This window comes from Melanostigma gelatinosum (assembly GCF_949748355.1).
Source record: "Melanostigma gelatinosum genome assembly, chromosome: 11".
Taxonomy (NCBI): Eukaryota; Metazoa; Chordata; class Actinopteri; order Perciformes; family Zoarcidae; genus Melanostigma; species Melanostigma gelatinosum.
The window spans coordinates 22550054-22571735 of NC_136644.1; the positions used below are offsets into that span (position 1 = coordinate 22550054).

A 21682-nucleotide genomic window follows, 5' to 3' on the forward strand; every position below is an offset into this window, starting at 1 on the left:
TGTAATCCTCCGTGTGTGTGTGTGTGTGTGGGTGTGTGTGCTCTCTTGTGTCGTACAGTGATAGTTGCCAACGAGGCTGGAGGCTGCTGTACATCCTGACCGCTTTCCATCGCTGCTCTGAAGTCCTCAAGCCCTTCCTGCTGAAGAACCTGCAGCAGGCTTCTCGCAGTGCCGGCGCGCAGTATCAGGGTACTAAAACAGACACAATCACCAAGTGTAGGTCTGCTGTGCACATTAGCAGCGCCACCAGCATGTAATGTTTCCATCAATGTGCTAGGCATCGCTAAAGCGTGTGAGCAGAACCTGAAGAAGACGTTCCAGTACGGCGGCCGCATTGTTCCGCCCAACAGCATGGAGCTGAAGGCTGTGGTGGTCAGTGCTCCATTTTATCTATCTGCAGGGGTGGAGGAAGTATTCAGATCCCTTTCTTTAATAACAATACAGTGTAAAGATACTCCATAACTGATAAATGTCTGCCTCGATCCAAGTAGCAGTAGCATTGGCAGCAAAAAGAAAAGCTACTCCTTTTGCAGAATAGCCACATTTACATCCATGTTATTGTATATATTATGTAAAAGTGGTAACATTGTTGATATAAGATGCACATTTATCTGGTAGGACAAGAACAATGATATTCAATTTTCTTTCTTATTGTCTTATTGACAAATCTCATGAAAAATATAAATATATTGTCTGTGTATCCAAAGCGTATTCCTCTGTGCCACAGAGCTCCATTGTTGTCCAAATAACTATTAAAAACACATTAAGGAGACACACTGTGTGTCGCTTTCCTTCATTACAAAGAACGTGGGTACTGTAGCCTGAAAATAGCCCCAAAAATACACTATTAAAGTCGTTTTTAAAGATATATTTAGGAACCACTGGGCTTTTGGATAAGTCTCTCAGAGTAGGGAAGAGACAGAAAGAAAACTATAGAATATCCCCATCCTTATCCTTCAACTACTTTATGGATTCATGTGTAGTTTAGTTTATAATGTGATGAATCATATCTTCTAAACTGATGTCCAGTATGTACTATATGAGTGCGTGTTTATACTTCCTCAGGCGGGACGTAGTTCAAAACGTCAGCTGTTTCTGTTTCCTGGAGGCATCGAACGTCATGTGAAAATCAAAACGTGCTCCGTAAGTGTTCAGTGAGCAGTTCAGCACCACTGGTGTCTACAAGGAGACGGCTGGGATGTTTCTTGCACGTGTGTTGATATATTGTTGTGTCTTTCAGGTTGCCCTGGAGGTGATTGAGGAGCTGTGTTATGAGATGGGTTTGCACAAATTGGAGGCCATGGAAGAATATGCCATATTTTTAGTCACCAACAGAGGTGTGCTCGTCTTCTGCTTCTCTCTCTCTCACACACGAACACACGTGAAACATTGCGTTCGTGCACAAAGTCAGTCTTCTCATCAGGGTCAGTGAAGCAGATCCGCTCACAGATCACATGTCAAACTGTTCTCTGGTTGCTAGCTGTGGGAGAAAGTCACACATGAGTCCACGAGTCCTTATTGGACCGCCAAGGCAAAATAACGCCAGACGGCTCGATGTCACCTTTTCATAGCCGATGACGATGTCACCACACAGAGTCATCTTTCCTCTTCATTCGATGTTAATGTGCCATTCATTTTTCCTGATTAAACGCAGAAGCAGCTTTTGTTCTGGTTCCTGTTGCTGTGCACAACGATGTCATATTCCTTTGCACACCGCTCCTGCTGCTTCGGTCTTAAAACCTTTTCAGTGCTGAAAGCTCCAACGTTGATTTTGTCCCCTGAAGCATTGACACAGAACTCTTTGCATTCTGTTGTTGATTCCTCTCCTCCCGTAGCAGTAAATATCTCCACATGACAACAGCTGGCAGCTGCTGTTGCTCGTGTGCTATTCAAAAGCACAGCAGGTCACACGACATGTGTCTACACAAGTATTAGCATGACTTTTCAGGGTGTTTATGTCAGTAGTTTGTATTGGATTTAAACTAGTGTTTGCGTGAACTTGTCAGATTCTGATTGAACAAACAAATCCTTCATAATGACAAATATTAAAATGTGTGGTTTTAACTTAATCTTTCGATGATTATGCAAATCTCTGGGTAATAGCGGTAATGTGGGTGTGTTCAGGTCAGAATGTGCGGCCTCTGAACAAACACGAGTACATCCTGGATGTCGCGACAGAGGCCGAGGTAGTCGACACCAACTACAGCTTCTGGTTCAGACGAGTCGTCTGGACTCAACCGCTCAAGTTTGAGAATGAGCTCTGTGTCGCCATGCACTATAACCAGGTAAGACGGGCGGTGTTTCACATACACAGTGTGTGTTACCGACATGAGTGCACGCGTATGTGACTGTGTGTGTTTGTGTGTGTATTTAGATCCTGCCCGACTACCGTAAAGGCCTGCTTAATGTTCTTACACATGGAAAAGTGAGCGATCAACAGTTCCACCAGATCTCCAAACTGGCAGCTTTGCAGCACAGAGCCAAAGACATCGTCTTCATCCCCAGCATGTGAGAAAACAAACAATGTTTGCAATACATTTTATATATGTATATATACAGACATCCACACACTATATTTCATCCATTCCTTCAAAGGTGTTTTAATACACTCAACACAACCGCCATGCTTTTAATTGGCTCCAGAAGTTCTCCAGATTCTTGTTATGGCAATTAGAGCGATTAAATGATGTTTATCCATTATTTCAGGGTGCATTTAGCCTTCCCTGCTTCCCTGTTAACACCAATCCAAGTTCATTTTAATGTTGAACATGACCAAAATATAAAAGCGAAAGTAGCATAAATTTCCCAACAAATATCCATTTTAACTGCAGGTTAATTATTTTAGGTAAATCAACCTTAAACAGAGCTTCCGTCTCAGCACATTCACTGGAGATGCACATCAGATGAATGGGCATGTGTTGTTAAATAGTGTATACTTTATCATCTATGTGTAATGAGAACAACATAAATAGTTGTGACAGTACAGCAACACTAAAGCTGCAATCGATGTTTTTATACATTTTCCCTTCAGCACTGATGTTCAACAACCACACAGGAAGAAACTCATTGTTCAAGAGAGAATGCAGTCAATAGGTTTTGTGTTTATGGTGTGACAACTGAAAAAAAATATTGTCCTTTAGTGCTCTTACTATTGTTATCAGTGTCTCTCTCTCTCTCCACACACACACACACACACACACAGACAGAGAGGCGGCAGCAGAACCGAAACAGCTCACTGAGTAAAATCATCCTGAGAAATGTTAAGAAATCACTGAGTGAAGCAGACTGCTGTTTATCTCCTTCTCTCCTCCAGACATGAACTATCAGAGTACATCGCCACACCCCTGTTCAAGAAGCAGCCCCCCCAGCAGTGGGTTACCATGGTCACGCAGCACATGCAGCAAGTGCAGACCCTGAACCCGCACCAGGCCAGAGCACAGTTTATGGGTACGATGTCCTGTGATCAGTGATTTTTGGCTGAACTGGTCAGTTTTTACAAACTGCATATTCTGCGACTGGACTTCTCTACCGCTATATGTGTAATACGGTCAAAAGCTCCAACTTAACCTTAAGTTGAGATAGTTTTGTAAAAGTGTTGTTTCCAGAGTCAACAATGAACAGTGGAGTGCAATCGATCATTGGATTAATCTTCATGTTGACAGGAACAGTCATCTGCATTTAGATGTGAAGAAGAAATGTTAATGTGTACATTTGCACTTTTTTAAGGATATTGTCATAACACAGAAAGTATTTGTGTCTTAAAGAGATGCTAGTGAATTTTTTTTTTTCTTACATAATGTTGAGAGACAGATTAAACGAACTTGAAGCAGCAGAGTCCCAGATTCATTGACCTTTAGTCTTTAGTATTGGTAGAATCCTCAAAAACAGAATCCTATATTTCCTATATTGCAACTCAATCTATGATCGTGATAACATCACCAGGGAAATTTTGACAAATCCCCTCAAGAGCTACAGAAGACATTTACAACTTTTTTCTCAAGCAGAGTCAGACTCCTCATGATGACTAAAGAGAAATCAATGTGTAAAATCTCTGCCCCTTTAAAAATGTGATTTTTGTCCAGTGTCCTTGAATAAATTCTGTGTCTTTGTGCGTGCAGGGCTGATCAGTGCATTCCCCATGTTCGGCTCCTCGTTCTTCTACGTCCAAAGCAGCAGCTCCACCACCTTCTACGCCCCCTGCATCATTGCTGTCAACCAACATGGCCTCCACTTCCTGCACAAAAATACACATGTAAGAGTAGAGCCACGTATCACTTTCAGTAGACAGTTTTTTTTATACATGTGTATAATGCTTGGTCTCTTTTGGTGCAGGAGCTGATGGCAGTGGTCCCCCTGGTGGAGGTGCAGTCCAGCCGCACCCAGAGGCCCACTGCTGGAACGAGTTACCCGTATGTAGACCTGACCCTGGGGGACATGAACACACAGCGGGTCATTCAGCTACAGCTGGAGCAGGTATTACGCAAACACAGACAAGGACACTCTTCGGAGGCCACACATGATCATTTGCAGTGAGTTGCTACGGTAGTGTGCTCATGTTGCCGGTGTTTGTCCACAGGGCCTGGAGTTGTGTCGAGTCATCGCCATGCAGGTGGAAAACATGATGTCCGTGCGGGAGAGGCGACTCACCCTGCCACCCAGTGAAATCACCATGTTATAGCACATGCCTTATTGCACACGCACACAGTCGTATGTACACACTAATGTAGATGAAACTTTTATAAATAGCCTACCTCTTCTTGCCTTCAGGCGTTCTAATATTATATGTGAATGCATAAGTGTACCCTGAAGTCAGTCTATTATACTGCATTAACTGAACTGCACACTGAAGACAGTGAAAAGTAAATATTACTTCATGTTTTTTTTAGGTTGATATCTTTATTGCACTTACTACTGTAGTTGTAATTGATTAAACATTAGAGATGTTTCTAAATGTACAGACTGTTAATGAAGAGCGAGGAAGCTTCACAGGCCTGTGCCCTGTCACAAAGTTTTATAACTGATATGTAATATGTTTTTTATGTTTTTTTATTCATACTGTTTATTATAAAACTTGACAGTTGTTGCAATGTTAATGCATCACATTTCTTGTTTTGTAAAGAATATTTTGTCTAAATAAAATCAGCTATTTTAAAGAGAGGTATGAGCACTTCTGCTGTCTAATTGTTTAAATTATTAAACAAGTATTTTGTATGAAGAGGTATCAGTAAAAAATGCGACAACTGAATGTTTTGATATGAATGAAAATCAACAAAGCCTCTAAAATATTTATTTTAATGAACAGTGTCCCAGGCAAGGCTACAATCTTTTCATGATCCCAGAAAATTGTGAAACATTGTGGAGCGTACAGAGCCCATGGCAATGTCTTCAAATTGCTTGATTGCCTGACAAACAGTCAGAACAAGTATTCAGTTAATGATACAAACAAAGGAATTATGATTAATGATGTTGCAGAATAGTTGTTGAATTTATCATTTCTTAAATAGATTCAATATGCATAAACATATTTTTAAAATACATCATGTTTCAGTGTAACGTTACAGCACTTAGGTTTAATACTGGGTGAGTTATGGACATAAAATAGGCGTGTTTTAATTAAAAGATTCACAAACCTAAATAAGGTGTCTGTGAAGATTTGTATACAGGATGAAACGTTTACTTAAAACATTAGTTTTTTACTTGAGATATCCAGCAGGGAATTTGTGCACAGAAATGTATATTTTCCTATTAGTTATGCGCAAATATTCAGGTACAAGTTGCACAAATTTATCTTCACAGAATTAATTACATATACATGAAGTTTATTATTATTATCATAGATATCAACACAATAAATAATACTATAAAAAATGACAACCTTAAATAAACATTGCGAACTTTATGGAAGTAAATAAGACCTCAGTGGGACAAAATTAGCAGTCGCTTTGCGCGTGCCCTCTCAGCTCCAAAAATGGATGTACGCGTTTGCCCATCAGGTCACGTGACAGTACCTCCCCAAAGTGGCAGGTCAACACTGAGCATGCGCAGATCATTTTATTTTCAGCCTTTTTTTCTTTTTGGCTGGGGACGGGTTACGATGGTGTGAAGTGGCCGTGGTCAAAGCCTCGTTGCGAATATATAACAATGTTTTTGTTAAACTCTCGGAGTCAACCCAAGAGCGGAAACGTCTCCGGAGCACCGGGGTTTGGAATTTAACGGTGACATGTCGCTGCGTGGTTTGTCGGTATTTCCAGGCGGCAACGGACAGACCATGCCAGGCTAGTTTTAAGCTAACGTTAGCTAGCTCGTAGCCAAGCAACTCGGGTAGCGGTCGTTAGCCCTCTCCGCTGGCTGAGCGCGTGTTGTAGTGTAGGCGCAGTGTTTGTCACAGCTCTGATTTGTTTGCACGCCCTGGTAATATCATATACGGATTGACACGTTCAACAACAGACTGTTGTTTTAGTGCGAAGCAACTTAGCGAATGTTAGCTACATGTGTGTGCTCGAGCGAGCGGTCCCTTACGCTAGCGACGTCCACCATCAAAGACTCCCTTTGACATCGCAGCTAGTCTGTTCACATTAAACTGTCCGTTAAAACAGTGCTGAAAATGCGACGCTGATACAAGCTAACAGTTAGCTTTAGTGGGTCACGTCGCACTTCATCGGTCATATTGTTTTTGGCTGACATGGCATCCAGCGGATACTCTGACCTGAGGGAGAAGCTCAAATCTATGACTCCACACAAAGACGAGGTAAAAAATAAATACGTGGACGTGGAGAGTAACGGCAGCGGAAAGGAGCGAAAGCGCAAGATCCGGGAGTCCGACGACGACTACGAGCACAGCGATGACAGCGTGGAGAGCCGGGAGCAGGAGGCCGGCCGGGTGAAGAGCAGCATCCTGCAGGAGAACATCTTCACACCGGAGGAGTGCGCCCTCATCGAGGAGAAGATCGACGACGTGGTTACCAAAGGGGAGGCGGGACTTTACCGTGAGCACACGGTGGACAGGGCGCCCCTCCGCAACAAGTACTTCTTCGGGGAGGGGTACACGTATGGATCCCAGCTGGAGAAGCGTGGACCGGGCCAGGAGAGGCTGTACCGCAAAGGAGAAGTGGACGAGATCCCGAGCTGGGTGCACGAGTTGGTGATCAAGCGCCTGGTGTCCAGTGGAGTGGTCCCGGAAGGGTTTGTCAATAGTGCGGTCATCAATGATTATCAACCAGGTGGCTGCATTGTGTCACACGTGGATCCTCTGCACATCTTTGCACGTCCCATCGTCTCGGTGTCCTTCTTCAGTGACAGCGCGCTCTGCTTCGGCTGTCGCTTCCAGTTCAAACCGATCCGGGTGTCGGAGCCGGTGTTCGTCCTGCCCGTGAGGAGAGGGAGTGTCACAGTACTCAGGTGACTATGGCTGTTTGTCGCTGTCCTGCATTGATTGCATTACTGTTCAAAGTGTGGCTGAGGGCTGACAGCATCTTTCTCTCTCAGTGGCTACGCTGCTGATGACATCACCCACTGCATCCGCCCACAAGACATCAAGGCACGTCGTGCAGTGATCATCCTTAGAAAGTGAGTCAACGTACTATTTCTTAAAGTCATTATTATTGCAGGAAATCTCTCTCTGATCGTTGTTTGAACTGCTGCTCCCTCCTCTGTTTGCCAGGACCCGACCAGATGCTCCTCGAGTGGACTCTGAAAGCTCTTTTCCTGTCGTCGAGAGACCTGCTCCCCTCAAAGCCAAGCGCTCTTATCGTCGCAGAGCAGATGCTGATGCTGCTCACAGGTATACAGACACGCATACTGACACGGCAAATGTCTTCATGGGTCCAATCAAAACAGACCTGTGGAAAACCTACTGTATTTGCATGGACGAACGGCTAAAAAGATTGTCCTGATCTGAAGGGGGTGTTAGGACAGTCAGTGGGTCAGTCAATCTGACAAACAGACCAGAGGATAGTTGCACCTCATATTAAGAGCCACTTAGCAAACGTAAGAGGAAAGATGATATTGGCCTTATTTAGCTTCAGGGAACATGCCACCAACACTGTCGGCAACATGATGCGCAACCTCTTAACGAGCAGTCGTGGTCAAAAAGAATAACAAAAAAAGTCCCCAGGTTTTTCCGGCATAAAGTTGAACCAGGCTCAACATTTGCAGGAATGCAATGCCGCTTCATCCGACAAGGCGCCGCATCGGCCAATCAAATACGTTCAAGCGCATGTTCCTGGTTGATTGTTCTGAGATGCCGTATTTCTACTGCTTGCCTCAAGATCGTTGCATCAAAAGACAAGCAGTAAAATGTAGAGCACGAGAGTCCTTCCTCATTACATCATAATCACTGTGACGTGTTTTGACATCTGACAAGCCTCCAAACTCGTAGATCCGTTTCTATAATTGTATTTGCATAATCATATTTCCTCCTCTCACTGGGACCTGAAACTAACCCAACAACACATAAAGAGCCCTGGACATGTTGCTAATTTAGGGCTGCTTTCAGTCCGCTCACTGAGATGTATCGACATACTGACCCCAGACCCAGTTAGACTGAATGTAATTTGCACACAGCCCAAATCAGATCATGGATCGGGTCTTGGTTATTAGGAACCATGATGACCTTTTTAAAGTCCATTTATTTGAAGGGATCCTACAAGGTTGGACATGGAAGCACTTCTGTATCAATGACAACGCGACACAAGCCTGAAAGGAATGCAGTCAGATTAACACAAAGACTGCAGTGTGGCAGCACAAAGTAAAACATGTGCGTCTTGTTTCGCCTTTTAAGATAACAGTCATAGATTTATTCTCAGTCGTCAGATCTTATCCACAAAATCAATTGAATAAACTATGAAGGAGCCCATTTTAAACTAATTCAAACTATGCGGTGCGACCGGTTCAAATGTTCAACCACAGTAATAATCATCATAGTAATTAAAAAATAATCCCAATTTAACATCCTGACATTCAATGCTTGTGCACTGTCGTACTTTATAAAACAGGCAGCTTTTAATAACGTTAAATGATGAGATTAATGAGAGAATGTATCCGTGGATTCACTGTGAGAAGCGGGGACGAGTGTCCCACAATGGTCATTAATTAAGACTTCAAAGGCAAAATAATTTAAAATCCATCAGTGATGCAGCTTGTGAAAGAACAGACAACCCTCTTCTTTCTGGATATCATAACATTTTTCACTCGCTCTCTCTCTCTCACACACACACACACACACACACAAGTAAATGTGCTTTCATGTCTGAATGAAGCCATGAGGAACATTAACTTAACAGTCACCAGTGTTTAAATGACAAAACGCCATCACTTAAGCTGATCAATGAAGCCAGTAATGTTGCATGTTACATAATGTTGCACGTCTGAAAAGAGCGCAAGACATACATCTGCACTGACAGCTGAGACTGTCACAACGTTCTAATGTGTTCCTGTTGAACAGGCGTCATGTGATGTTTATTAATGAAGATCCAAACCTGACTTGGGCTCTTAATGTTTGTCCTCCGCCAGGCCGCGGGTGCTCGAGATGGACAAAGAGGAGAACAGACGTCCGTCAAACTCCCATCACCGTCGTCACAGCATCAGCTCCGAGAGCTACTGGAGACGCGGTCAAGACTCCGACAAACACCGGGAGAGCTCAGATCGCAAAGTCAAAATGAGACGCCACTGAGCACTTCTCCGTCACACATGTATACATATAAATATATCTTTTATGTATTTCAATATTGTAACATTCTTTGATCAGTTGTCATTTTTCTCGCTCCTGTTTTAGTCCGGCACATGGAGCACAGTCATCATGTTGTCTGCGTTTTGGTTTGAGTCTGGATGAGTTTGAGTGCGTTATTTGTTTCCGGCAGACGAAGCCGCTACAAAGGTCCGAACCTCAACTTACTAACTCCAGTTAAATCACCTTTAATTGAACATTTCTTGTTTCTATGTCCATAGATACTACAGAATGGCATGTATTTTTTGTAACCAAGATGTACAGACCACAAGAGCTAAAAAAAAAAAAAACATGTATGTCTGGATTTGTACAAAAGAAAACCTAACTTGTTATAACGTACAACACTTTTGTATAGTCTTTGATTGGGGGAACTTTTCTGCAGGAAGAAACATTTGCTTTTTTGCCAACCACATTTCTGCTCCTTACCTTTCCTGTGCCATCCCAGATCTTAGTTCACTAAAGCCTCCCTGTCGCAGTTTAAGTTGAAACAACTGGCAGATGTGCAGAAATGCTTTCTGTGTTATGATTTGATTCTGCTGTACGGCTCATCTTGGTGGAGGTTACAATGTGGTGCGTCAACTAAACTGATGTTTTATGGAGTGATTAAAAACCTCAGGCCTTGTTTTACACTCCTGTTTCAGTTTGAAGTTGCTTACCTTGTAAAGTGACAGAGGCCATGTTATTGCTGATCTGTATTAAATCAAATTTTTCCTCATTTACAATGGTGATGTTTGGATCAGACAGAACGACACCAGCCCTATAATGTCTTATTGAATGTCTGTCTAAACACGTGGCGGAGAAGAAACTCGATATCCGTATCTGTCCGTGAGATTAGCTGTGTAAACACACATTTGTTTTCTCCCAGTCAGCCATATTTGGCTGAGGCACTTAATAGCTCACTGGTAGGTTAGTCTGGAGTTACACATGAACAAAAATAAACCTTGGTTCAAAGGAGAAATTACTTTCTAAAAGCAGGGTGGAGTTTTGACCATGGTTTTCTGAAGCTCTGCTACAGTCCTGATCGCAAAAGTTATAGTCTGCTGGAGGCAAATACTGCGGCTCTTCAGACAGAGTGGGACACAGTGGTGGCTTCATGGTGTCACTGGTCAGGTGGAGGAACAACAGTGTGTCTCATGTTTAAATGATCAAGCAAATAACTGGCCATGGCATTGACGTACTCAGAACCACTTTTTGAAGGTTTTGTCTCGTGATTGATGAAAATTTTACAGTGTCTCAGAGGAATTAGGATTTTATTTCTAGATCACAACGGTGGGGGTATCGCTAAACTGGATTGTTAATATAATTTCTGTGATTGCTTATAAAAAACAAAGGAAAATTCCACCACACAAAATTCTCCTCGGTCATGCCTTTTGATAAGTTTATCAAGACATTTCTCATGTTCACTTATATATCCACACACACAGTATGTCCGGCAAAAAAAGAGGTGAATGAAGCTTAATCTTCATGTGAGTTCTCTTTAGTTTTTTATGGGAATGTGAATCCTTCAGATGAATTTGAGGACTGCCTATGTGGTTTGCATGTTTTACGTTCTAGCTGGGGTGTGTGATGCATTGTGGGACTTGCACTGGTCTTGGTCCTGACTCGGTCTCAACCCCTTAAAAGTCTTGGTCTCGATACACTCTGGTGTTGTTCAAGACTTCTCAATTAGAATATCATTTCTATAGGCAAGGCAAGTTTATTTGTATAGCACATTTCAACAACAAGGTAATTCAAAGTGCTTCACAAAACCATTAAAAGCATCAAAACATAAGGCAAAAGAAAAGGAGATTTAAAAACAATTAAGAACATTCATTGCATTAAAACATTTTTTTTTTAAACAGTGTAAGAAATAAAATACAGTAGTAAAATGCAGAAAAACATACAAATATACAAAAACAATACAGTAGATACTGTATGTTATTCCAGGCATGTTCTAGGTTTTCTGTCCACCTTGGTGAATGTTTTGTCGGGCCACTTTGAGCAGGAAGGTACACTGTTAGAGAAGTCATGCCGTCATCCTCATTAAAATCAGTTTTTTTGCTTTGGAATATTTGTTTTATTGATTGATGTTCATTTTCATAGGATCATATTAAATCAAAATATTGGTGGTGTTTTTCACTCAAGGTGAGAAGTCAAAGGGAAAACAAGTTTGGAACTTTGCTATTCAATTTCTGTATTTCCCCAATAATTCGATATTTCCAGAAAATTATTTATAATTCAATAATAAAATCTGTAAAATCGATCAGCTTTTGCATGTTTTGAATTGTACAATCAACGGTAACATGAACTCTGAAGCCCCACGTTCATTTAAACGAAGAACGATTGGCAATCAAATCAATCGACAGCATGTTTGGAAAAGAGTTTCTGAGATAAGAGGTTTAAAGTTCATTCTTGACCTTCGAAAAGCTGTTTTAGTTTGTCCAAAAGTTTACGTGACAAAGACGAAGTGATATTATCAAAAGCACTGAAACAGTTACTAAATGGCATTATTCAAACCATTTACTGGAGTAAAAGTAGCAACACCATACTATTAAAATACTCCACTACAAGTAACGTGCATTCAAAATTTAAGCTAGGTAAATGTAGAGACATAAAAGTAAAAGTACTCATAGTGGCAGCTGTCAGTATTATGCTATTACATTGTTGAGTCACTATAATTGATGTATGAATATGTAAGTTGTGCTTTAATATTGCCTTTTTCTAGTCATTTTAACTACTCTATATATACTTTTGGCATTTTAATCTATAACAATGGATCATATTTTATGAACTTGTTTTGTTTGCAAAATCTTAATTTGAAAAGTAGTTTACTGCTTTCTTAAATAAATGTAGGTAAGTGAAAAAGTACAATCTTTTATAGTTTAAGTATCACAACATGTAAATAAAAAGTACAACACAAGTATCTTGAAATTTCAGTAAAAGCATTTAGTAACTTTTCATGCCACATAGAATTTATTTTCGAGTTCCTGGTGTCATAAATCGGTGTTGGGTGTTCCTTCTTCTTCTGGGGCGCCGCTGCGCCCTACCGCAATTAAAGAGGAGAAGAAGAAGACAGCAGCTGTTAGCTAGCTAGCTGGTTGAGCGATGTTTACTTTATGTTCGTGAACAATAGAAAGTAACTTCACGCGTTGTTGTTGAAAAGCGTTGAAATACGTATTTGATCAAAACACTAATGGTGTGGAGTCGGACTGTTGTATTTATCTCCGCGCTGAGTGGTAAGTGTACTTAAAGAGTAGTGAAGGAGACAGCTGGCTGTCACTGACTGATAATGTACGCTAGCTAGCTAAGTTAGCTGGCTAGCTTTACTAATGGACGTCAGTTGCTCTCAGGAGTTGACAGCAGTTTGTCTGTCTGCTGTGTATCTCCGTGCTACTAAACGTAGTCGGTCGATTGATCGTGTATGTTAGCTAGATGGACATTTTGTCGTGTTACGTTAACAGCTGTCACGTTGCTACTATCTGGCGTTAACGTTAGCTACACCTGTAGGCTGTATTAAAACACTGGCGAGGATGCCAGTACGTAAATGATAAACTCAACATGTCAGCATTCCAGCCACGAGGTTTACATGCAGTTATACTGCAAGATACATTTTAGAAATAATTTGTTAAAGGTCTGTGTAGGAGAAGCCAGAATGCTCTGCAGTGTTCTTATGCATGTTATTAACTCACCTCAGTGCTGCCACCTTTGGTCAGTACAGTACACCACAAACACAAAAGAAAACTTTACAAACTAAGTATTTTCATTTATACTCCCTGTCCCGTCACTTACACTTACAGTAGCAGCCTGGTGTTATATGATGTTGGTCATGCTACAAATCTTCCACCGTATTATCAGCTGCTCCATTTTGTGTGCAATATAATCAGCCCAACCAAAACCTGTCAACATCAGGAATTCTTTGATGGTACTGTAGCTAACAGGAAACGTTGAAAGTCTCCCCTCAGGGCTGAACGTGCTGCAGACACCTGTTGAGCTGTGCCCTGACGAGGAAGGCTCTTATATGTTTGACCCAGCTGGTCTGACTCCAGCGTGTATTGGCTCTATAAATAGAGCATGTCTCCATTCCTGGGCTCCTGTACCTCTGGCAAAAAAAGAGAGGAGACACTCCTTGGAAATAGTTTAGAGTCATGTCATGTGGCTACTTCTGTATATCAGGTGCCTGTAGCTAAATAAGATAAGCACAGTGCATGCGTTAAAAACATTTTCAAACTAAAAGTATATTTATATCTTGGTCACGTATCTGTTTCTACAGGTTATTGGTCAAATAATTGTTTCCCCTCCATTATTAACAACCTCTCACCCGTTGCTTTAGCTGTGAGAAACGTTGCACTTGATCGCAGGTCTTCTAGTCAGACAGGCAGCTGTTCTACCCATAAAGAAATGTCACAGGAAACATTTTGATGTGTCAATGGTGCTGGCATTCTATGTGGCTCACTGGAAATGCTCAATGAGACACTACAATGGAACTGAACCATTGTTAATGTTATTAATTACAGTTGTGATATTCCCACTAAAGGCCATCAACTTCTCTGGCACAGAAGCAGCCAAGAGAAACGAACCAACAGCTCGGTTCAGCCTCTTATTATTAGTAGAGTGCTGCATGAATAATGGAAAGGTTGTACAAATTACTCGTTACTTTTATTTCCATAGCCTAATATCACTAATGTGTCTCAAGGGGATTTACAATCCATACAGCATAAAATAATATTTTTGAAACGATAATAGATAAATTGTCTTCATGTAAACTGCATTACTTAATACATCAGGGACTTTATTAAAAATACGCTGAAAAGCATTAATTTGTTTCTATGACGGGAGCACGATGTGTCGACAGGAAGCCGTTTGGTTTCTCTATGATTCAATAACAAGTTATAACTGTGTTTATTAAAGTCTTGGGATATTGTTCTCAGGAAGATTAAAACATGATTATTGATCATGATTAATACTCTGTGGATCCACTGATGTAAACTAAAACTACAGACATACAGAGGTGACAAATTAAAGAAAAGAGTGAAACAAAGGAAGGTTTTTCTGCCACCTTAAGTCGACAGAGGAGCTTCACTACTTTGGCATAGATTCTCCAAGTGAAGCTGCTCAGTAGGGATGCTTCCTCCAAAAGATATTCCATCATTTGGTGATTTGAAGAGGGGGAGAGTGCTTTCTCTAACACGTCGGTCCAAAACCTTTTTAAGTGTTCACTTGAGTTGAGATCTATCATTCTCATTCTATGATTTACGGGTTTTTGTGCCAGTTATTAAGTTTTCATTTGTTTTTTTCTCCGCTTATTCATCCAGGTTTTTACTCACTATACTTTTTCACCTGTCAGTACATCTTGAAACATTATCCTGTCAGTTTGTCTCACGGGTTGTTCTGACTTCTTGACATTCATGTGGTTGTGCAGCTCCATCCCATGATTTCTAGAGATCCAGACTGCTGCAGGTGGGAGTTAATTTTCCCTCTTCCTGATAGTTATGTCTCGTTCCTCTCTGCCCACTTGAATTTATGTGATGCGTTCTCCTCTCCCAAGGCTAACCGCACAAAAAAAAAAAGAGGAAGCGATGAACTTCCAGGGCAGTCGGAGGCGAGGAGAGGATGGCATCGCTGTGGTGATTGATTTCCTGCTGTCTAATGCCCAGCTGGTTCTGGGAGTCGGGGGGGCGGTCGTGCTTGGAATCGCTACACTGGCAGTGAAACGGGTGAGTGTGTTTTTACAGGTTGCTGGTACCACATCACTGCATCATTCATAGAAACTCTTCAATCATTACTGCAAAGATATCGACCTGGGCAAAAAAGTGCTGTAAAGCCCTGAATTCTCCATGAATCTTTAATGCACAAGTGCTTTGCTGGCACTCAAAAAACCAGTGTGTCCATTGAGTTGTATTGGATAAATTGTCAGTTCATCCTCCAGCTGTTTCTTTACCTGAAGCGTGATTTGCTGGCAAGTACATACAGACTATAAAGCTAAAACTTTAACTACTCAGGATACTGTGTGTTAAATTGATTGCTGTTTTGGAAATTAATCAAAAATGCATTTTGAAAATGGTAATTTGTAGTTAATGAAAAAACCCTCCTCAGGACGGTCCTGTCTGAGGTTGCACGAGGCTGAGGTTGTCTTTCCGCCTCCTCAATCTAAATTGGCTTACCTGCGGGTTATGGCTGTGTTTTGCACTCCGCACCATCAGTCATGCAGTGCAGCCTGGCTGTGATGATGAGTGTTTGTGTTTAGCTGATAGAGCGTGCGGGCCGTGCCGCTGATGAGGATGAAAAGGTGAAGCGGAAGATGGCCGAGAGCTGGGAGGAGTTGAGTTTGGTGTCTGCCTCCCCCACGATGATCAAGAAGGGCATAGAGGGCGTGGTGATGAAACATGTCGCCAAGGCAGCCAGACAGCAGAAAGGTATGCGCTACATCCCAGCAACCGAACGCAAAGGAGACGCACACAAACAGCACAAATACATGGAGGTGTTTACTCTCATCATCATTGTGGCCCTCTGATACGACTCGACAGCCGTTTTGATCTCTTTCTCAATCAGCTGACCTTTCACAACAGCCTCAGACGTCTTCTCCGGAGGTGCCGTCTAAACCCGAGTCCAAGTCCAAGAGACTCCAGCCGTGCGTCCTCAGTTTGCAGGTACGCTCTGACATGTTCGCCTCTGAGCTCTTGAAGGCATAGATTATGCATTCAGTCTTAGCAGCTGCTGTAAAAGCTCTGCTCGGTGTTTGCTCATTCAATTGTGCTTGTGTAACATGTTTTTTTTAAAGCGTAGTGCTTAGGGGATACGCATTGTTATGCACTGGTTAGGCTGCACAGAGCCCCGGGAGCACTGCGTGTGCGCTGGCTGTATATAGGAAGTCAAACAAGCATGAAAGCAGCTTTGAGTTAGTGTGCAGAACGCCCACATAAGCAGAACTGTTGTGGATTATTCTGTATGAGCTACATGAAACAATTTGTTCAGTAAATGTTAGCAGAGCAGATGCGAACGCATGACTGGACATAAGAGGGGATTTGAAGCAATGGGATTTGCCTTTTTAAAAGAAGCTTATGCAAATTCTATCTTTTATGAATAGTTGCACATCTTCATATTCTATTCTGCATCTCAGGAACAATGCTTTTTACAATGAATACTGGGAAGTAAAAAGACAGTATTTGTAATTTAAATGACTTGTTTCTGAAAAGGTACCACAATACCATTGTTTCAGATGCTTCTTGGGGCCAGTTTAGCCGTGGATGTGGGCCTTTAATACGCTTTAAGCTGTTAATGCAGTAACTACACTTGTTCGACCTTCTTTAAATGCTTCTTTAACAGCAGTAACAGAATACACACAGCATTGGTCCGCTGCTGTTTGCTACTTATCTTCATCGCAGCAACTTAACTGGCAAAGCATCATCCTGTCCGAGTTCTTAATGACTGAATTTTATTTTTTTTAACCCTTTCAGATCACATCCTGGTCATATTGTGCACCTATATATGCAAAAAAAGACCAAAAAATATTATTATATATTTTATATCAAAATCCAATCCTATTTTCTTCCTGTTAAACAAAATATGAGGTGTGTTTACGTAAGCTATAGTACCAATCAATTTCAACCAACAATACTATGACAGCCATCCATCAATCATTTGGCAGCTTTTAGGACGCTGGTGTGTGTGTGGAGCCACAGTCTGATGTAGCTCCTTTTATAGTTGCCCAATCAAATGCCAAGGATTTGATTTAAGCGCCTCTGCTCTGATAACTGTACACCGCTCAAACGTTCTATTTCACTTGGGAATACGCCCGAGCACAGAAGCGAAAGACACTAACTTTAAGTCTGCTGAGAGGCACAAAACAACCGTACATATTCTATTAATCAAGAGACCGCTGTGTGTTTTCCCAGTGAAAGTGTAAAAACATCAAAACTGTTTTTGTTACCTTCGTGTTTCGAGTTGTTCTCTCAGCATCACTGTGTTTGTGCCTCTCTGGAGGATGCACATGCGTGGACATAGTACGGTAGTTTTCAACCTGAGCTCTGTGTCGTTGGTAAACTGTATGAAATGTGTGTAGGAGCGCCTGCAGCAGTACTACCACACGAGGGCGGCTCTAGCTCCGGATGAGGTCCGGAGGGCTCAGTCTCTAGCTGTGGACATCTGCACTGAGATCCAGGCCTTTTTGCACAGCCGCCTTCCTGACATGCCCCTCGGAGAAATGAGCCTCGGAGGTTCTCTACTGGATGACCTGCAGGTACACGCACTGTGTTCCTTCTTTTTTTCCCCTTTGTGTTGTATAGCAAGGTGTGAGATGAATAATACCACCTGCGTTTATCTCCGTGTGTGTGTGTGTGTGTGTGTGTGTGTGTGTAGGTGGTCAGTGCGGACCATGCGTGTCTGCTGGTGCCTCTACAGCTGGAAGCCTCTCTGTGGCGCCTCATCCCGGGAGAGGAAACGCTGCTCACACACCCGCTGCACTGGATGGTCCGACGGGTCAATCTGGAATATTTTCCCAGAGGACTCAGCTACTGGGACAGGTGATCGTACACTGATAACCCAAATATTTTGAATTCGTCAAGCAGCACTGTTAGGCGTTTCTTTCTATTTAAATAGAGCAGGGCTGTTTGTGTAACTCGTTGATTTTTACTGCTCATTTGCAACAATTGTGTTGTTGTTTTTTACTACAACTAATGCAAAGTGTTTGTCAGGAAAAATGATTGTATTGCATCTCTTTCTTAACCAAAACTAGACCCGCAACTAACAATTATTGTCCTTATCAAGGCAGAAGGTGACGTCTTTCAACTGTTTAGTTTTGTTTGACCAAAAGTCCCAAAATATTCAGTTCACAATAAAGTATGACAAAGAAAAAGCAGCAAATCATTGAGAGGCTGGAATCAGAATCTGGACATTTTCACTATTTTTGCTTGACAAATTCACTAATTGTTTCAACTAAAACGAACCCTTTTTAGTAATTAAAGTTCTATTTCACATTTACATAACATATATTCCCAGACAGGATCCTTAAAAAGCCGAAATAAATCCACTCAATCAGATTGAAATGTGTAATATAAGAGGTCACTGATTTTCAACCAACATAAATTAAGTATAAAATGAGACGCTGTCTTTTTAAATCAGCCTTTGTAACTTATATTGAAAAATGGGTGTTTGATTGAGCCCTTCAGTAAAGCAGTCTGTCTTTGTGTCTTGTAGGTACCTGGTGGGTGGTTACCTGTCTGCAGAAGCGGTTGTGAACATGTTTAGTAAAGCTGTCATGGAGACTATAAACTGGCTGTCCATCAGCAGCACTCTGGACTGTCTCGTCAGACCTGTACAGGGAGGACCAGACCTGAGACTGGAGATTCGGTGTGTGTCCGTCCCTTTATTGTTGTTTTTTGTGTGCTCGGTTTTATTAGTTCACTCGGCAAAAGAACAGGTTATCGAGTTGTCTGTCGCTAAAATGGCTCCCAAATGCACAAACAGCCTTCCCACAGTCCTGCATGTTTAAGTATCAAGAAGGCAACTAAATAGAAGTCGGGAATGACCGGAATGCTAAAAGAAAAAGGTTCTATATGAAAAATGGCTCAAATCACTGTGTAATGTGAACAGAGGTTTGCCTTCAGGGCTTTCTGCCATAACTCTCCCTCGGATTAGGCAACAAGCTGACATAATTAGGTTTAGGACAATATCATGTTTTGGGTTAAAATAAACTCTTGGCAGAAAGCCCAGAAGGCAAATGTTTCCCGTGTGTGAACGTCCCAAAGACTCATTGTTTGGGTTTTGCTGGCCACAACTTTAGTGTTTTGGTTCACTCTCACCGCTTTAACGAAAAGGCTTTGATAAACCCCCCCTTTGTACACGCACAGGTGTGATGTTTGTGCGTGTTAAACTTGATGGACTCGCTCTCCCTGATGGACTTGTGTCCTGTTGTGGTCCTTCAGGCCTGGGAATGAGGAAGGGGCAGAGAGCAGTGATCCGCCGCTGTTCATCTCCATGCTGCCTCTGCTGAGGGAGGACGACGTGGTTCTGACTGCCCAGCCGGAGCTCACCTCTCCCTGGGTCAATGCTTGGCACCTGTCTCTCTACCCGTGGGAGAACCGGCGACTGACTCAGCTCGACGCCGCCGACGACGGATACCGCCGGCACGCGCTTAAAATCCTCAAGGCGGTGTGCCGACTGAACCCGTCCCTGCGGCCGCTCGGAGCCGCCCCGCTGGCCAATCTCGTCCTGCGCCTCAGTGACAGTGAAAGCGACTGGTCCGAGATCAGCCTGGATGTGAGGTTCCAGCAGTGTATCACAGAGCTGATTGGCTACCTGGAACAAGGGGCGTTACACAGTTACTTCAAGCCAGCTGTCAATCTGCTGAGCGGCTTGTCAGAGGACCAGGTGGACCAGATGGGTTTCATGCTGTACTGCGCTGTGTCAGAGCCTGAAATACTGCTTATATAACTGTCTGCACACACACGCACACACACACACACAGATCAAATGAGTAATCTGTTATCGGTCACAATGTTTGGTTCAAGGCGAAGACGTTGTGTTCTTCCCACCTCGGACTGACGTTGTTTGGCTCCTCCGTCCTGCTTTTGATGCAAGAATACAGAATGGCAGCATGCACCACACTGGAGGAGGAGATGCACAGAGAGACGACATGTGAAAGTGATGATCGGGCGAAACAACCCACTCAGAGGAAAGGACACGTGCCAAGGAAAAGGAGCTGAGGAAAGTGTTTATCACCATAATTGACATGTTGCTTCAGGATGTGCCTGATCAGAACACCACAGCCACCAAAGTCTGCATTTAAGTTTGAATGATTGTTTTTTTTCACAGCGTGGCCACATGCAGCTCAGTATTTGAATCACCAGCAGAGGACGGTGTGTTGCCTCTAACTGAGCGTGTGCTCTGCATTATTTTCCTAAATCTCCTTTAACATAATCTATCTATGCAGAAAACAAATGACCTGCTTAATACCAACGGGTTGTAATACACTTATAGAAGCATTCGGTCTGTCTAACCTATTTAACACAAAGGGTATATTTTGTCATACTGGGGGTTAAGGTGTGCAGTATTTTGTGTGTCCTGTTTGGTGTTCAGTCTGTTGCCAATCTTATTTGGGTTAACTAACCCTTTAAATGATGATTAATGTTGCCTAATAATTGTATGCTGTTGCTTTTAAATACCGTATGAATGTCGTGGCCATTTCTTGCGTTCTTGCCGAGTGATGGAGAAATAGATTTTCTGTGATCAAACTGCAAATAATAATTAAAGCATTTGTTTATATTCTTGCTCCGTTGCCCTGAAATGTTTCCGTTCTAACTTTTAAAAAGTGTCAGTGTGAAGCTTTTTCATGCACCTTTTGTTTATCAGCGTCGGTGGCTAACTGCTGCAGAGAGTCTCTACACTCTGTGCATTTAAATACAGCAGAAGCTAGAATGGCTTCTAGAGTTGCTGTGTTTTTAGTGTAGAAATCTCTCAGACCGTGTTTACCTGCTGAGCTGTTAAACTTTCACATTTCCACAGAATAAGGAATGTGGATTTGCAATAGCATAGACGAGGGATCCCTTCAGGGCCAAAGGAGGCGAGGTGACGGTGACAAATAATGTTTTAATTGTACCATGTGGTCATTGTGGAGATTGTATTAAGATATACTGCAAGAAATGTGAAACTGTGATGAAATTGATCATAATTGTTTGCCAGATATCAGATAACATTTGACTACCTGTATGTAATCATGAATTCATTACTTTAGCTGTATGCGGTGCGTGTTTTTCACTGTTGACGCCCGTTTTAAGTGCAGCAACAGAGACCCCGAGAACTCAGACAAGGAGTCCACCTTTCAACATTATGAGTAACGGACTCATCTTTCTTCATCACTGGCCTCGTGCTGTTGCAACGAGAGGGAAAACATTGACTTTTTCATGCAGCTGGTGTCATAGTCTCAAGCGTTTGCATATCTTCTTTTGTTCTAAATGAAATAAACAGCAGGGTGAGATGAAGACA

The 21682-nt window shown here is 42.3% G+C and overlaps 3 protein-coding genes across 4 annotated transcripts in view; all 3 read left to right on the plus strand.

The window, feature by feature from the left end:
* Positions 1 to 4678, plus strand: part of myo15ab (myosin XVAb) — a gene marked incomplete at both ends in the record, with an annotated part of 44338 nt that extends 39660 nt beyond the window's left edge. Inside the window, 10 exons of the mRNA XM_079279068.1 lie at positions 59 to 189; positions 278 to 372; positions 1066 to 1143; positions 1241 to 1337; positions 2125 to 2285; positions 2375 to 2508; positions 3314 to 3447; positions 4119 to 4252; positions 4333 to 4473; positions 4577 to 4678. Coding sequence (XP_079135194.1) covers positions 59 to 189; positions 278 to 372; positions 1066 to 1143; positions 1241 to 1337; positions 2125 to 2285; positions 2375 to 2508; positions 3314 to 3447; positions 4119 to 4252; positions 4333 to 4473; positions 4577 to 4678 — 1207 coding nt within the window. The remainder of the gene's footprint in view (positions 1 to 58; positions 190 to 277; positions 373 to 1065; positions 1144 to 1240; positions 1338 to 2124; positions 2286 to 2374; positions 2509 to 3313; positions 3448 to 4118; positions 4253 to 4332; positions 4474 to 4576) is intronic.
* Positions 4679 to 6082: 1404 nt separating this feature from the next.
* alkbh5 (alkB homolog 5, RNA demethylase) lies at positions 6083 to 10439 on the plus strand. The gene is made up of 4 exons (XM_079279087.1): positions 6083 to 7398; positions 7486 to 7566; positions 7661 to 7780; positions 9511 to 10439. The coding sequence occupies exons 1-4, from the start codon at positions 6683 to 6685 to the stop codon at positions 9668 to 9670; spliced, it is 1077 nt and encodes a 358-aa protein (XP_079135213.1). The 5' UTR covers positions 6083 to 6682; the 3' UTR covers positions 9671 to 10439.
* A 2338-nt stretch (positions 10440 to 12777) lies between these two features.
* Positions 12778 to 21636, plus strand: mief2 (mitochondrial elongation factor 2). 2 transcript variants are annotated; one of them, XM_079277784.1, is made up of 9 exons: positions 12778 to 12939; positions 15123 to 15160; positions 15249 to 15417; positions 15948 to 16116; positions 16253 to 16350; positions 17763 to 17939; positions 18059 to 18222; positions 18896 to 19048; positions 19624 to 21636. In XM_079277784.1, the coding sequence occupies exons 2-9, from the start codon at positions 15132 to 15134 to the stop codon at positions 20129 to 20131; spliced, it is 1467 nt and encodes a 488-aa protein (XP_079133910.1). In that variant the 5' UTR covers positions 12778 to 12939; positions 15123 to 15131; the 3' UTR covers positions 20132 to 21636. The 2 variants fall into 2 exon arrangements, with proteins under 2 accessions (XP_079133910.1, XP_079133911.1); XM_079277785.1 differs by lacking the exon at positions 15123 to 15160.
* Positions 21637 to 21682: the final 46 nt, after the last annotated feature.